This window comes from Notolepis coatsorum (assembly GCF_963971535.1).
Source record: "Notolepis coatsorum genome assembly, chromosome: 14".
Classification (NCBI taxonomy): Eukaryota; Metazoa; Chordata; class Actinopteri; order Aulopiformes; family Paralepididae; genus Notolepis; species Notolepis coatsorum.
This window is the reverse complement of record NC_140178.1, coordinates 48,136,648-48,154,515: the sequence shown is the minus strand read 5'-3', so window position 1 is coordinate 48,154,515 and position 17,868 is coordinate 48,136,648. Positions and strand designations below refer to the sequence as shown.

Genomic DNA, 17,868 nt, shown 5'->3' with positions numbered 1-17,868 from the left:
GTTGTTTCTTACTTCCAATGATCAGGCAAGGGTTCTTCTCTTGCGTGGTATGGATGACACATGACACTCACCAGACTGAGCATTGTCCAGTTTCCTTCCTTGGCCTTTGTAGCTTAACTCCCCCCCCTGCTCCTGCACCTGTGTCTTGGCCAGGGAGTCGGCCAGCTGTGCAACAATATCGGACGCCATCAGGACACCTGGGTAAAAATAGATAGTAAAAAAAGTTGTCTGATGATACTCTCTCTCATGCCACTTCCAGAAACAGGCATGACCATGTGGTCACTAAATGGCCAAGCTGCAAAGGAGAAAATCGTTATATTTAATATATCACCAAAAATACCATAAATAACGTCTCTACTTAATGTTGGGATGCAAGGTATCCACTGAGGTAAAGTTATGGTTACTGGTAACTTTTAATTAAACGTAATAATATGTAGGGATGCACGATAATTATCGGGCCGATATCAGCAATTATGACGTCATCCCGATAAACCCGATAACGTTATTGATAGCTCCGATAATATATAATAAATTTTTTGGTTAAAAGAAATCCGGTGTGGGTGGTTTTGGCGCCTTTCTCAGACTCAAGGACACTGTACAAGGAAAGGATGGGGGAAAAAAATAAGAAATAAAATTGAAAAAATATAATAAAATACATAAAAGATCTGTGTATAGTAACAACAAGAAAAAACAAATAAGATAAGAGATAAAAAAAATAAAAAAGGAGGCAAGTTCTGTCCAATTGGATGAAGTGGTTGAAATTACCAAACAAACAAACAACAAAACAAAACAACGGAATCAACGGAATGGTTTAGGAACAGGGAGTTTTTCACAAATCCAGCGCTCCCTTTCTTGGCTGTGACGTAGTCACGTTACATTCGGAGGCAGACAGTCGATCTGCCAATTACGTCCCACCGCTTGCACCCACCTCTTCTTCTTACCACCAATCAGAAGCTCTCGTTCGTTTATTTACCTCCGGATTGTCAGCCATTACTCTACTCGGAGCTAACGTTATCTCCCCGCCAGCCACATTGACAAGTACCAGCGCTTATACATTACTGGCAAATGTCTTGTTGCACTTGTGGCAACGAGCGTTGTCAGCATCGACTTTAGTAAAATAGACCCAGACTTTTGAACGTTTCGTTCTGTCCGCCATTATGAGAGCAGAGCTGTCTGTACTCGGCAGCAGCGGCACCCGTGTGTGTGTGTGTGTGTGGGAGGGGAAGAGAGGAAAGAGCCCGCTCCCCGCACAGGCAGAGAGACTGACGCCCCGGGCTCACTGCTGACGAATGAACACGGACGGACGGACGGGCGGCTGCCTCTTCACTTCTGCTCCCATGTTAACGGACGATAGTAGGCACACTGGCCGCGAGCGGGAGCGCGCCTCACGAGCGGCAAGCTATTTTTTCGCCTCGATCCTATTTGAGGTGGCGCGCCACGCGCATTGTCACAGAAATACAATTGAATATCTGCATTATTACCACAGATATAGATGTTGTTCAACCAGCTGTGTCTGTATCTGTAAATAAACGCCCACCCCCCCCTGTCTGTATGTTTGTTTATACCTATAACTATTACAATGTTGCATAATAATAATAATAATAATAATAATAGCAGGATATAGCAGTCATTAAGTCAATCCACCTTGTCACCTATAATGACAAACGTTTTATTTGTTTCCTGACAGCTAATTATGATTATTATTATTATGATTGAACAGCAACCAGTATAGGCTTATCAGTGTATATTTTATTAACAGATTGCAGAATGGGTATACAATACAGTACAGCTCTTTCTTTCTCTCTCGTTTTCTCTCTATAATAGATGTTGTTCAGCCAGCTAATGTGTCTATCTTTCCCAATGCAAATAAACAATATTACTATAGTTAGTACCCCGCCCTGTCTGTCTGTTTGTTTGTCTATCTGTCATATCTGGTTGCCTGTCTGTCTGGCTGTTTGTTTGTTTGTTTGTCTATCTGTCTATATCTGGTTGCCTGTCTGTCCCGACAGATAGAGGGGGGGTGGGAAGAGGGGGGGGGGGGAGAAAGAGAGAGAGAGAGAGGGGGGAGAGAGAGAGCTCTTGATGCTGCTGGGGCTCCACGCTGCTCTTTCGAGTACAGTCACACACTGATCATCATTCTAAAATCACTGACTTCGCATATAGACTAGGCATTTACAGCTGTCCCAATGTAAATGTGCCTTCCTCGGTGCGCTTCCGCGCGCTCAAGTCGTAGGTCCAGTGTGCCTGACCAGGCGCGCGATCCCGCGAGGGAGCCGCACGTGAAATTCATTTGTTAGCAGTGAGCTCTGGGCGTGAGGCAGGAGAGATATAGACAACGGCCAACAAGATTAGTTTGCGACGTTTAAATTCCTCAAAAAAAAACTCCATAATTTCTCGAGTACCGATAGCAGTACCGATGACGTCGGAGCTTATAAATACTAAAAAGAAATATATATATATATATATATATATATATATACATTTAAAAGAAATATTATAATACAATAAATATCGGTTATCGGTATCGGCTTGAGGAGCATAAAGTTATCGTATCGGTGTCAAAAAATCAATATTGTGCATCCCTAATAATATGCTTTATTGAACTGAAATGTGTATGTCTGTGCATGTGTCTCTCTCTGGTGAGTGGGCTGCCATTATAGTGGTGCTGTGCACATATGCATTGCGCAACATACATTTATACCGTGGGCATATATATTACAGGGAAATGCTTATGGTTCAGGCGCCACCACCTCCTAATAGACAGTCTCCTCCCCACCGCATGTATATATTCCCTCCCCGCCGTATGTATATTTCTCTCCCACCCACCCACCCCCTCCTAATGTACAGTCCCCTCCCCATCATATGTATATACTCTGTCAGGATCTAGGGGTAACAGTACTGTATATTTGAATACCGTTTATGTCACAAATGTATCAGTACTAAATACCTATATGTCCCTATGCCATAAATGTCATGAATGTTGTGTATGTCATAAAATGTTAATTAATTGAAAATGGGGGACCCGGCCTGATGTAAACAAGACAAACGTCTTTCTCTGGTCTGCATCCCATTAAATTGTATGTATTGAGCCGTACTGTATTGTACCCATTCTGCAATCTGTTAAATAAAGTTTTCATTCATTCAGTCCATATTGGCTTGTTGGTGATTAAGGTGCAATTTGTAATTCAAGACTAAACAAACGGGTCACCCCACCACTGAAAGCCGAACCATGGGGTAAAGAAAGATGGTTTCAATCTCAAATGCTGAAATGCTTACTTCCCATCCACAAGTCAATTTGTACATTATGTTACAATGGGGAGTTCATTAATTAATTGAAGCCATTCGCCATAAGTGACAGTAGTAAGTAACACATACATAACTAGTGCGTGTTTACCGTTTTCCTTATTGAAATATCTTATTCTTGCCAACTTGTAATGTTGCCGAAAAACCTTTCAATCTAATTTAGTAGAATGCTAAGCCAGCGTTCTATGAAAGATAGCTGACAGTGCTGTTTTCATAGAAAGCTGTCACAGCTAACCTGACGTTAGCTACCTACACGTTACTCGCAACTTTGATGGGTTAATGACTAACTAACGTTGAAATTACCCACCCTAAACTGAACATCAACACTACCAGAGTACATTATTTCCTCTTCACTAATGCAATTTCAAATGATAGAACTTTGTATGCTAACGATAGCTAAGCTAGTTAGCTGCATACGAGTAACGTTGGCTACATGGGCAGGCAGCTCAAACGGCCTTCTTCCAGCGGTTTATTTTGATAACCAACGAGTAACAAGATACATTACTGTCCCAAGTTCTCGAAAATATTCACAAGAACGGTGTTAGTCTTTAATCGCTTTGTCCTCACCTAATGGAAATATCACAGTGACCGCTGTCCAGTTATGCTAGCAGCAGCTTGTCCGTCTCGAGCAGCGTTAACGGAACTCCCGCCCGCTCCCGACCACACGTTCAAAACCAGAGGAACCTCTCGCGAGACTCCACTCGGCGACCACAACAAGTTTACCATAATGGATGTAGTCCAAACGGGATTTGCGTTACCTCAAAGACACTCTGACGTCACGAGACCGCCGCCATCTTCTTATGGGGGAAACAAACGGATTTCTACTGATCAAATGTATGCGTTGAGCTCCGTTTTTATTACATATTTTATCACATTCTTGTTCATTTCATAACCTTTTAATATAATTTTTTTTTAAATATTGAGGTCAACATGGCATTTCACTATTTCGAAAGCCTTTCTGGTGATTAACTAAGTGCTGTTGTTTTCCCCCCAAGCCATAGGCATGCACTTAGACAGAGTTAAAAATACAGGAAGTTGACTTCGAGATTTTTTTGCATTTTTGTGAAACATAATAAACTACCCGCAATGAAGTAAATAGCTACGCAGTTTGATAATTTGTCGAATATTATTTTAATCAATGTACTTTTTTTTTTTTTTTTTTTACAATTACGTGTACCAACTATGTTCACCAAATTCACTCACTTTAGGACCTGGCGACGCCGCGGCTTCAAACAAGACGAGCTGAGGAGGAGCTTCCCATGAGGAGGAGACGGCGAGGGAATCGAAACTAACAACTTTTTAGCATAACTTGCCAAAAAGTTAGTTTTTTCCACTTATGGCACCATCGTAAGAGTCTAAGAGAGAGGTGTCAGTTTATGTCCCTTAATATTTGTCTCTGGGTACTGCTTGCAGTCCTAAACCTATCGTCAATTCAATGATTTTTATCAGGTAACGTATTTTTTTTGCTAACGTTAGTGCAAATTGGTCGAATCCAATTGCGCCATGCACGCATGGTGTTGCACGCTCCTCGCCCATCGTCGAAATTCGAATGTTATTTTTTTGTGATGTGCACTGCTGTTTTATATTCACCAGAGTCACGCGTGTTTGATCACCACGTTGTTGAGAGACCTCTTCGATTATTTTTTATCATGAAATCAACTGTATCGGAAGAATGGCAATTGGGAGAATTTGCAGTTGTACTTTTCCGCTTTGCTTCGTTACAAGGCGTCAACCCTATCTAGTCTGGTTGAATCTTCATGGACAAAATAACATACACGAGTCATTCGTCTTGTCTATCTTCCTCTAGTGACAGTGTGCAACGATGGACTCGACTAGACAGAAACGACAGGAGGACATACAGACAGCTCTGGCGTTCATACAGTAAGGCTCGCTTTGCTACACATACACTCAATGACCGTACTAGTCTGAATCCTTGTTTTGAAAACTAAACTGTCTCTATCCTTTGTGTCCCAGGTCATCTCTGCCTTATCCAGAGACCGGAGGCTACAAGGTACCAACTGTTGATATGAATGTATCATTGTTTTGCCTTCCTCTTGACTTTAGGTTCTTCTCACTTTTGCTCTATCAACTCTACTTATTATTATGACTCATGCATAGATTTATTTTGGTCATATATAATATAGTCACTCACCTCACGTCATCAGACGGTAAGGAACCGATAAATGGAACTCCCTAGCTACTTCCGTCACTAGCCCTGGGGAAATACTACAGATAAGGGACTCTGATATATATAATGGAATGAATCGTAAAATTCCTTATACCACTAATAGTAGAATAGGCTAGTTTAATTGAGCAACAGGTTTGCCATGTTTAGGGTCTTAGAAACATATTGGCATTTGTTATGATGTTTTTCTATGGATGGTTGATTTAATAATGATGTAAAAAATAATACTTAATTATCATATATATATAATAATCAGAAGACAATATCTACTTCAACACAAAGGTTTGTTAGTCATTTAGATCCATCTTCAAGCCTTTATTTATCCCCTTGGGGAAATTCGTTCTCTGCATTTGACCCATCCTAATTATTAGGAGCAGTGGGCACTGGGCAGCCACACAGTGCGCTGCCCGGGGAATAACTCCAGTTGTAATGTCAGTTCCTTGGTCAAGAGGGCAATGGCAGGAAACCTAGCATGCCTGTCTTTTGTCTTTTGTACAGTTAACATACTTACAGCTAGCTTTGATGTCAAATTGAGAAAACATTTTACAATACTGAAATTGACATTACTGATATTTAAGCAGTTGAATACTGAAATTGACATTACTGATATTTAAGCAGTTGATTGCTAATTTCACAAGTGATTGCCAATTTCACAAGTCAGGCCTCCTGCTATCATCAAGGTGTTTGCTGTAAATCGTATCAAGATGATTTGTTAGGGTAAAATACAGATGATGCACCGTTTGCGTTAAGCTGGATCATTTACGGCCATGAGTCTGAGGAATGTTCAGATTCGTGTTGAGATGGGGACAGGATTGACACGGCTAAATATAATGATGCTCCTCCCAGTCTGGGGATAGATATGTCAAGGACTGTGGCCCTGGAAGAGCAGGATCTGCTATCCTAAAGGGAAGTTCCAGCACGGCTCAACTCAAAAGATGGATGCTGACCTCCATAATGACGAATTAAATAAAAACAGTGGTGATCGGTGCAGTACCGTTCACGGCCAACAATTACACGTCATCTTTTCTCCCATTAAACTTTTCAATTCAGCGAGTGTGCAACACTCGACACCGATGTTTAATGGTAGTTAGGCCTAGGGATGGGTATCGTTAGGATTTTATCGATACTACTACTCTTATCGATACTGCTTAACGGTTCGGTACTTTATCGATACTCTTATCGGTTCTTTTTGGTTCTTTTTTTGCAAGAAAAAAAGACAATTAATTAAGAACAGAATCAACATTGCTTTATTATTTATAAATACAACTTTATAAATAAGTATTATAAATAAATATAATTTCTTCAGCAACAGCAATGTTCTTTTATATAACTTTATAAATAAATATAATAAATTAATATAATTTCTTCAGCAACAGCAGCAACAATGTTTTAAATGTGTCTGACTCTGAATTATAGACTTTTTATAATAAACAACAAATGCAAAAGGCTAACAGAACTGTGACACTCGTTCACCCTATCCTCTGTCATCCTTCCTCTAGCAGCTGCTAGGGAGAAAGGACTTTGGGTGGTGGAGGGAGGTAGAGGAGGAGGATGTGTGGTGGCCCTGGGCTCACTGGCCTGGGACATAGTGGCTGACGCCTCAGCTTGACGATCTATAAAAAGTTTAGATTGTAGTATTTGTAGCTAAACAATTGTTTTGTTTATTAGCCTATTTGTAATAATTCGTTATTAGCCTAGGCAACTCCGTATCTTGGCTTACGGTTACGGCTGCAGTGGATGCAGATGGAACACTGCGCGCAAGGCAGTCGAATACGCGCATTTCTGCACACTAATATCATGTTTTGCCAACAGATGTTTTGATAAATTGATTTGCTCGTATTGCCACCCTTACTGGCAAATGTTTTGTTGCACTTGTGGCAACGTGCATTGTCGGCATTGACCCTTGTAAAGTATATCCATACTTTAGAACGCTTCGCTCTATCCGCCATGATCACGACTCAGTGCATGCAGAGCTGCTGTCTGTGTGCAGAGCGCTATAGCACGGGGCGTCGGGGACACTTTCATTAAGGAGTACCCGTATGTAGGACCCGTATGTCTATGTGTAGCACTAGCGAGCGACTCGCGAGGAGACTCGCTGGCTGCGGCTCGCTTCTCGTGCAGAGACAGAGAGAGGATCGTTCGCAACTTTTAAATAATAATAATAATAATAATAATAATAATAATAATTTCTCTAGAGTATCGATAGCAGTACCGAGGACGTCAGAGCTTATAAATACTCCGGTATTTTCTAATATAGAACCGGTTCCCGTTTAAAACCGGGGTCCGGGGGGCATCCCTAGTTAGGCCGACTACACCTAGAATAAGCAATAGGAAGGGGTAGAAGAGTTAATTTATGAGGTCTTATATGGAACAAGACAAACAAAGTATCGGTTTCATCTCTACATGTTAGAATACTCAAAATCTTTTATGTCTTGATGTACATGAGCTACAACAATAACATTGACTGATGTGTGACCTCAAAGACCTATAACCTAGTCTAGTCATTAATATTCACAGGAGGAGGACATGCTGATGTGTCTCTCTCTCCCCTCCATCCCTTCTTCCTCCCAGGATTTTTTGACCCAGTTGGTGCATAACCTGCTCGACGAGGGCCAGGATTCATTGAAAGATGAAGATTCAGAGCAGGCGGTGAAGGACTTCAGCGAGGGGGTACAGGTGGCCCAGTATGCAGCCACAGAGGATATTGATGTCCCAGAGACATTGCTGGAGAGCTTGTATGTCAGCCGGGCTATGGCCTTCCACAGCATGGTGAGACCCAGTTAAACTCGTGTTTCCAGGGCTGTTGCTTATGTTATGCATGGTGTATTTCCATGGGATTTGTAGCCGTTTGGTGTAAATTCACCTAATATCAGTTACTTAACCTCTGTACCGGGCAGAGATTTATTTCACGTCACAAATAGATCAATACAGTCCGTATTAAAATCTCTGCGCATTGCACCGGAAAACGGATGATTTTGGCGCAACAACTACTCATGAAATTGTTGTAATCCTAAGAAAGAGGAGACCCAGGGCTTTCGATCAGGAGGTCATGCTGCCTTCACCATTTCCTGCCTTTCGCTGAGCAGGCGCCCAGACCTGACCTGTAGGCGTCGCAGTCCACAACGCCAGATTACCACCCACGACTTCCCTCCCCCTAACTCAGCCAAACGAGTTAGTATGACGACCGGTCCAAGGCTCAGGGCAATGCTGACTCCGGGAGTCGAGACCGCAGCCTATTGCATTGGTGACGAGCGCAATCTCCGCTACGCCACCCGACTGCCCCTTATTTTCCTTTTTTACATGAAACAAAACACAGCACATTACAGTCACCACAATAACAAACAAAACATCGCCGGACGGTGCGGCTACGTGGTGCAGTGGGCAAGGCGCTCACCACGAATACTGGAGACTGGGCTCAAAAAGATCATCTCCCTGTTCGAGCCCAGCGCTCCACATTGCTTTCAGTTTAGCTGGTCGTCCGCACTAATACACATTGGCAGTATTAGGGGGAGGGAAACTGGGTGGGGATCGGGCGTTGTGGACAGCGACTCCTACAGGTCGGTTGGTGCGCCGGCGCAGTAGAATCAGGAAGCGACGGGGGCGGGGCCCCTCCAAAGCCCAGACCCCGACGCTGAAAGATCGAGCCGTGCAGATGGAAAGATGCGACTGCTGTTACCTCGAGTATCGGAGGGGACTCGTGCTATGTATGACTTAGTCCACATTGCAGCCGGCTTGTGGGAGGCATGAAACGGCGTTCAAAGACAGGGGAGGGTTGAATTGGACGATACGAAATTGGGATGGGAGAAAAATAGAAAATGGGTGAAAAAGTGGATTAAAAAAATAAAAACATCGCCGGACAGACACAGCAACAATAATAATAATACAATAATGAGAGAAAAAAAAGAGAAAAATATACTGACAAGCCACCTAATAATTCAATGAAATAAAAAGAAAGAGAATAGACCTAATACAATTTAATATACCAAGTAAAGGAACAGGAAAAATAAAACAATTACTATATAGTGAGCCTCTTGAGCCCCCTCCATCTCCAGACACGGCAGCCATGAACCCCAACCCCGGAGGACCCCGAGTCCGGCGCCCCAGCGAGCTAAAGCATCGTGCCTCTTTAACTCCTCGACTCGCTGAGACCCCGAACCACGGCCCCCCCCAGTCCGAGCCCACGACCACCAGACCCACAGCCAAAGGGGCCCAAAAACCCATCCGCACAGCAACAAGGCAGATTAGAGATTCCAAAACTGTAAAATCAGGAGGTCTTGATGGTCCGGCTCATATGCAGTGAGCCGTGCAGTGATCCCACAACATATACATAATCAAATACACAAAAAACACAAAACAAAAATAAAAACAAGTGGACATGGGCACTCGCTCGCTCTCCCCCCCCCCCCCCCCCCCACTCACCCCAGGACCTCAACGTGAGTTTCATACATAATATATTATTCAGTAATCGAGAGTTATATGCGCTCTTTTAGCTTTGCAACAGCTGCCAACCAGATTGCGATATATTAGACTCATTAACCCCTATAACACGTGCAGTGGATATCTCCAGATAGATCACATCAAGATAAGTGAGAATCCATACCTTCGGGCATAGTTTGTCTGGGTGTATCCATCGTGAGGCAATACATTTTTTGGTGGCTGTGAGGCCGGCTAGAATTAGCCTTTTCACATGTGTAGAGGTCGGCAATTGAGAAACGTCATTTAAACAGCAATACAGAAGGAGAAACAGGAATGGTCAGAGAGAAAATATCTGAGAGCTGAGAGGTAACATTTTCCCAGAATAGCTCACATTCCCAGTACACATATGCATAAATGTTCCGGTGGCACCATTTGGACATAAGGTACATCGAGAGTCAGGTCTGAGACCCATTAGATTCAATAGTCTAGGGCAGTAGTTCTCAACCTGTGGTACGCGTACCACTAGTGGTGCTGGTGGTACTTGAAAAGATTTATATTAAAAAAAAATAATAATAATTGTGTGCAGTCAGGCCACTGAATTTACTGAATTTAGAAGCAGGCCAGGCCAGTGTTTCTAGTTGCGGCGGCGCGATAGTTAGATAACCTAGGTGGGGAACAACCAGGAGATCAATGTGACAGAGTATTGCAGTCTAAACAGTCATACATCTTTTATTCAACTTCAGCCCTGATCATAACTATTTTTATTTTTAGATTTTTTTGTAATGTCAGATAAGAGTTGTTGTTAAATCTGACATTACAAAAAACAAAAAATCCATCAAAATCTGTGTTGTTGCTAATCATTGACACATGCCTAGCCTGTAATAATCCCCCCCAGAATGTACATTGCATTTGATATATTGAAAATAGTTTTGTGTTTTTTTAACAATAATTTGTGATGCCATCACACAAACTGGCATTTAAAGGGTTACAATTAAAAAATGTATTGAATGTGTTTTTTTTTTTTTTTTTTTTTTACAATTATTTGTGATGCACATCACAAACACTGGCATTTAACACTTTCAGTGCCAGCAGGGGGCGCACGATTTAGTGCTTGAATGCCCACCATCCACTTCAATGTTAGCGTTAACGCCTAATCTATGTTTTAAATTATGGCTATGTGTCTAATCTGCCCGTCGCTTATCAATGACTCGTTTTCCAGTCAACATTGTCTAAGCGGATTGTTTTTTTATCGGTTCATTTTCGTTTTATAGCATTTTGAAAAGCCCTCGTTTTCAAGGAAAATATAAATATTCCATGATAATCGCCCTTTACTGGAATATTCTAGAATACACAAAAACGTTGAAATTTTTCAGCCTATTTATGAATTGTTTTCAAATAAACGCTAGATTATCGATAGTATATGTGTACGTATGCACGCTATATAGGCGATCTGAAAAATAGATTCTCTGATTTCCTCAAAGCGATCGCCCACACACACACACACACACACACATAGGGCGAACGCTGAGATCTCAGCGAATACAACTCTGATTATCCCAAGACTTGTAAAATAGATTCCTTACCTCAGATCAGATGTTCTCCAAAAAGATCATTCCAATTCCTGATCGCCATTCCAAAAATCGATCGCTTTTATTGATCCAACGCTACATACTGTACATATGTATTCCACGCTGTTCTGAGGGTCCACAATGAATCCGATCGGCTCGGGTTACATGCCTGAGAAGTAAAATGTGGATTCCGGATTTTTCTTTTCTCATCCATTTTCATTGAGTCCATTCCAAAAGGGTGCATTCCCATCTGGGAGACGATAGGGGGCGGTTTTTTCCACATCTGAGCTCCTACAGGGGCTGCATACCAACGGGAGACTCGGTTGATGAAATATGAATTTGGATCGCTAATAAAAAAAATAAAACTCTAATAAACGTCGTGGGCATTCAGGCATTGGGCTGATAAAATGTGTTATGACGTTTTGGGCATTGAAAGTGTTAAAGGGTACATTTAAAAAGATTCCTGCACCAGAATGCAGGAAATGAAGTCTTTGTAACAAAATAATTCCTGGTGGGGGACCCCCACTTAGGGGCCTTTCTCACTCACCATTCGGGGTCGAATCAGCGGCGGGTCGAACCAGAAAAGGGTGTGTCTGTCTGAGTGAGAACGCCCCCCCCTGTCCCCACCCCCGCTGATTCGTCCCCGGGGGCGCTGAACCTGGACTGATGAAATAGGTGGTCTTGGGTGCGGGCTAGTGGGAGCGGGTGGCGTGACACACACAACGTCGTTACTGTAATGCTTTCATTGTAGCTAAGGGGCTACACAACCCTGACTGTATTGAGATATGTTAGATTAAACCACTGCTAAAGAATATGTTAATGGCCAGACAGTATAAGTACACAAAATGGCGGACACTCTATTAACGGCGCGGGGACAGGGATAGAAGTAGAACAAGCATTTTAATAGTCATAGCAACATACATAGTATATATCATGGTTCTCTTTTAATAATAGAATGTCAGTGCAACAAAGTCAGAGGTAACGATAGTTCCTATACTACGAATACTCGACCGGTGGAGCTCTGAATGGAGTGAGACGAAGCGAGGCGGTACAGGGAAAAGCAAGATGGTGGCTGGAGACGGTGGTTCTCTCTAGAGCTCCTGCTCCAGAGAAACTGTAGACTGGTGGGATAATCCTGTCGTCGCTGGGAGAAGGGGTCTCGTACGGAACCGGTCCTTGTATTCCTAGCGCCCAATGGCAGGGTTAATAGCTATTAATCTAAAAGCCTGTTGGCATAGATGATAGCTAGTTAGCTGCGTTTGTACGTGAAGCTAACCCGCAGGCGGTCTCCAATGAGTAGTTATATCCAAACGTCGCTGGGTTTAACTATAAGTCTCTCCACGTTACTTCGCTTACACAAGTCACTATACTGTGCCAATAATGGCTCGACAACTGTGACCTCTTTTTTTACTTCTAATTTTTACTATGTTTTTATTTCATACTTATCTTGTCATGCACAGTCTCTGGAGCGCAACAGTAAGAAGCATTTTGTACAAAAGTATTCTGTACTTCTGTATGACAACTATTAAAGAAACTTGAAAACTTGAGAAACTTGAAACAATATTATAGTGGTATCTAATTAGCCATGTGGCTCTCTATAACGATACACTGCTCTCGGTCTGTGTACAACTGCACCAGACGTCTTCTCTCTCACTCTGCTAGTTTTCCTGTAATGCTGCTGCTGCACGTCTTCTCCCCACACACTCTATATTAGTTCCCTGTGGACTCAGCCTGTTCACCTGTACAGATCAATGCGCTCTCTCGATTGTCTGGGCATGCCTAAACATGTTCTGAAACATGTCTAGAGGGGGCGCACGCCTGGCGCCTACGGCGTTAAGAATGGGACATATACAATAAGGCGAATGATAAGTACTGTTAGGCAAACAGATGACGTAAAGATATATATCTTATATATATAAACAATATATAAGTTATACAAAATAATAAACGCAGACTTTCAGTGTTAATCTGGACCTTCAGAACATTCATGCTTGCTTGAATTTTGGGCAGATAAAACCACACAGCAACAACTGGACAATACCCACAAAAACGATATTTATGGGCAATTTGAGAGTTCAGACCTCAACCAAAAACAAGCATGTGGAGCCTCACAGCTCAGTGGATGAAAACATGAAGCCATGTTACAACGCACAGCACTTCCCTGGCTCGCATTAGGCCTGGCAATTTTGTTTGCCATTGCTATGTCTATACATTGGTTTCTTGTTCGAATGCATTTATTTCTATTAGACCAGTGGTGTCTCTAATGTTATCTAGCTACTGATAGCTCCCGATATCATCAGTTTGGTGCTGGCTGGCTAACTAACGTTAGCTGCTAGCCACAATGCTATACTGTTATACTGGCATATTCCATTCACGTTAGCATGTAAGCTAACAAAATCGGAGCCGATGAGACTAAACTCCACTTTTGGTGTTCAATTGTGTTGATGTTAGTTTTGTTTCATCAACAAATGAGAGGCAGAACACACAGTGAATGTATCCGTTTTGTTTATTGCACGTTCTTTGCTGAAAAATAAGTGCTACAGTGGCTATACTAGACTAGTACTAGGCTAAGCTAACTAGCGTTAGCCGTTAGCTTAGCGTTAGCCCTGGGAAACGTCTCCTCAAAAGCGGACTCTACAACACCATCCATTCATGAGAAAAGGGGGTGGGTTATATTGACAAGGCTTGACAACAAGCGGCACGGTGGTGTGGTGGTTAACACTGTCGCCTCACAGCAAGAAGGTCCAGGGTTCGATTCCCGCTTGGGGACCAGGTTTCCATGATGCCAGGTACCCAGGTGGGGTATCTCCCAGGCCTTTCTGTGTGGAGTTTGCATGTTCTCCCCGTGCTCGCAAGGGTTTCCACCCCGATAAGATAAACCCAATGGAAAAACATGCACAACAACAGATCGCTAACGCTGTGGTGTCCTTGACGAAGACGGACAGGAGCACTTGGATTGGTCCCCGGGGCGCGGCTCACGTTGATGCCCTATCTGCTCCCGGCTGCCCATGGGGGGAAGGACGACGGGATGGGTCAAGCGCAGAGACTCAATCGCATCGGCGACTGAGGAAAGACAATGCATGTGTGTTGCATGTCCAGTTCGTTGCATGCCGAATAAAGACCCCCCCCTAAAGAGGTCCTGCATTATTATAACAGAGGTTTAAATATAACTTCATATTTATTGGTTATTTGTTTATTTTATATCAGCATCCAGTCTCCACCGCATGTTAACCGTTCCTGTGTTTACATTTTCGAGCGTGACATCATCGCCTACGGCAAGCGTACACGCTCAAAACGCAAACCGTAAACAGAACCCGGAGCGAACCAAGACTGAAGTGTGTACACAAACTAGAGGGGGGGGGGGGAGTTCGCACTCTACCCGGAATGAGGACGGTACGGATCGGAACGTACCCAAATGGGTGAATGAGAAAGCACCCTTAGAAAGTGGCCTGACTGGGGCTATATTTCACACTATATTTCCCAGCCTGAATTATTTCCATAGTTCGGCCCTGCTTATGTGAGTTGTCAATGGACAACAACATGGTGTGTGTGTGTGTGAGAATGAAGGACAATTGCTTGCTGTGTGAGAGCGAGCGAGAGAGAATTAAGTACATTTGCTGAAATTGAATACAGTTCTTAATTTTCTCACTTGCTATGTTAGTTATTATGTTCTCAATGCCCCTTGCATTGTATGAGTTGTGTGGAAGAGTTTGCTAGTTCTAGTGCTACCCCTTTGTACATTGTGGCTAGGGATGCACCGATATGAAAATTTGCCACCGATACCGATTGTTCAACTAACACAATCGGCCGATACCGATTCCGATATTTGTGGCAACACTTTTTTTAAATATTTTTTTAATATTTTTTTTTGTAATATCTTTTTTTTTGTAATATATATATATTTTTTTATGAAACTACTGTATATTGAGGGGCGGCTACGTGGCGTAGTGGGCAAGGCGCTCGCCACGAAATGCTGGAGACGCTGGGCTTGTCAGTTCGAGCCCAGCGCTCCACATTTGCTTTCAGTTTAGCTGGTCATCCGTACTAATACACATTGGCCGTATTAGGGGGTGGGAAACTGATGGGTGGGGATCGGGCGTTGTGGACAGCCACTCCTACAGGTCGGTTGGTGCGCCTGCGCAGTAGAATCAGGAAGTGTCGGGGGCAGCGTGAGCCTCCCACACGTTACTCCTCGCCACTGAGAGATCGAGCTGCGCAGGTGAAAAGATGCGACTTCTGTTACCTCAAGTACCGGAGGGGACTTGTGCTATGTATGACTTAGTCCACATTGCAGCCGGCTTGTGGGAGGCAAGAAACGGTGTCCGTGACAGGGGAGGGTTGAATTGGATGATACAAAAATTGGGATGGGAGAAAATATAGAAAATGGGAGAAAAAGTGGATAAAAAAAAAAGAAACTACTGTATATTTGTGTTACAAATTGTGCTCACCGATATGAACATAGGCCTCTTTACTTACTTAAAAAAAGAAAACATCAAGAAATAGCACTATCTCTCTCCCAGTATGTTCTGCAGGGCTGCAACTAGGTACTAGTTCTCCCAGCATGGTCTACCTGCTGGGCTGCAGCTAGATACTATTGTCTCAACCAATGAAATTTTGATTGACAGTCGATTCTGCCAATTACGTCACACACCGCTTGCACCCGCCTCTGCTGTTACCACCAATCGGCAAGCGCGTATACATTTTTTACTTCGGCTTTTGTCCGCCATTGATTTTGAGTTGACGAGAGCTTTTCTACAACAACAACAATGGCGGCGCGGCTGACGTTTAGCTTTTAGCTCCGCAGGATGACTTAAATGAGGCATAATGATTTTACTGCAACTAATGTTATAATAAAACAAAGCCTTTCTATACATGTGTCTGATTGAAAACGTTATTAACAGATTGCAGAATGGGGGCGGCTACGTGGCGTAGTGGGCAAGGCACTCGCCACGAAATGCTGGAGACGCTGGGCTCGTCAGTTCGAGCCCAGCGCTCCACATTTGCTTTCAGTTTAGCTGGTCGTCCACAGTAATACACATTGGCCGTATTACGGGGAGGGAAACTGAAGGGTGGGGATCGGGCGTTGTGGACAGCGACTCCTACAGGTCGGTTGGTGCGCCTGCGCAGTAGAATCAGGAAGTGTCGGGGGCAGCGTGAGCCTCCCACGCGTTACTCCTCGCCACTGAGAGATCGAGCTGCGCAGGTGAAAAGATGCGACTGCTGTTACCTCAAGTACCGGAGGGGACTTGTGCTATGTATGACTTAGTCCACATTGCAGCCGGCTTGTGGGAGGCAAGAAACAGCGTCCGTGACAGGGGAGGGTTGAATTGGATGATACGAAATTGGGATGGGAGAAAATATAGAAAAATGGGAGAAAAAGTGGATTAAAAAAAAAACAGATTGCAGAATGGGTAAAACTGAGGGCTCTGTGAGCAACGAAAGGAACTGAGCTAGTATGAACGCTTGCTACGTTCGGGTAAATAATATGCTGATGTTATTGAACGTGTAACACTAACTATATAACGTTAATGCCACAAAACGAATGCCTTGTTAATCATAAGTAGTAACTTTGATGCAGTAGCTTGTGTGTGGGGGGGACTGGGGACGGCGTTGTGCAGGTCGCGAGTGAACTTTTTTTTGTCTTGCCCTCCTTTTTCCCGATTTTTCTCCCATCCCACCCTTCCTGGTTGTTGCGTACTTTCCCCTACTGTTGGTCCGGGAGACCGGAGACTGTCACATGCTTTCCTCCGACGCATGTGCAGCCTGGGGCAGGCCAACCTGGCCGTGCAGGTTCTCACCGGGGAGAGTGTAGCGTGTGGGAGGCCACACTATCTCTCCTCAGTTCCACCCCTCGCTGAGCAGGCGCCCCGACCGAACTGTAGGGGTCGCTGTCCACAACGCCCAGGACCCACCCTTCAGCTTTCCCACCCCCTGATACAGCCAATTGTATCAGTGTGAGAGGCCAGCCAAGCTGATAGCAACGCTGGGAGCTGGATTCGAACAGGCGAATCCTAGTGTCTCCCGGTGTTGGTGACGAACGTAATCTCCGTGCGCCACCTGCCCCCCCGAATAGACTGTATTTTAACGTCGGTCATATGGTGGTACTTGGAGAGCCAGCTACGTTCTCAGGTGGTACTTGGTGTAAAAAGGTTGAGAACCACTGGCTAGGGGTCAGATACCAAGTTCTGTGAACAAAATTTAGATGAATCTGTTGGTGATCTGGGTTGCGTGAGGATAGCCGGACATTCTCCCAGACTGTATCCCTATTAGAGCTGCCGCGGTATTGATATTTTCCTTACCGCACGAATTTGCGCAATATTTCCTACCGCCGCGGTAATTACCGCACAGTGCGCACAAAAAAAAAAAAAAGTTTGAATGCATTTTTTTTTTTTTTAG

At 43.7% G+C, this 17,868-nt stretch overlaps 2 protein-coding genes across 3 annotated transcripts in view; one reads left to right on the top strand and one right to left on the bottom strand.

Annotated features, from left to right (window-relative positions):
* Window positions 1–3,997, bottom strand: part of LOC311240798 (ran GTPase-activating protein 1-like) — a 57,458-nt gene extending 53,461 nt beyond the window's left edge. For both annotated transcript variants that reach the window (XM_084329384.1, XM_084329383.1), the window contains exons 1-2: window positions 3,871–3,997; window positions 72–197 (exon numbers count right to left, since the gene is read on the bottom strand). In XM_084329384.1, the coding sequence (XP_084185510.1) occupies window positions 72–189 (118 nt within the window). In that variant the 5' untranslated portion in view covers window positions 190–197; window positions 3,871–3,997. The remainder of the gene's footprint in view (window positions 1–71; window positions 198–3,870) is intronic.
* Window positions 3,998–4,596: 599 nt separating this feature from the next.
* The window catches only part of LOC311241022 (zinc finger CCCH domain-containing protein 7B-like), a 100,596-nt gene continuing 87,324 nt past the window's right edge, over window positions 4,597–17,868 (top strand). Inside the window, exons 1-4 of the mRNA XM_084329684.1 lie at window positions 4,597–4,752; window positions 5,111–5,184; window positions 5,278–5,314; window positions 8,060–8,257. Coding sequence (XP_084185810.1) covers window positions 5,126–5,184; window positions 5,278–5,314; window positions 8,060–8,257 — 294 coding nt within the window. The 5' untranslated portion in view covers window positions 4,597–4,752; window positions 5,111–5,125. The remainder of the gene's footprint in view (window positions 4,753–5,110; window positions 5,185–5,277; window positions 5,315–8,059; window positions 8,258–17,868) is intronic.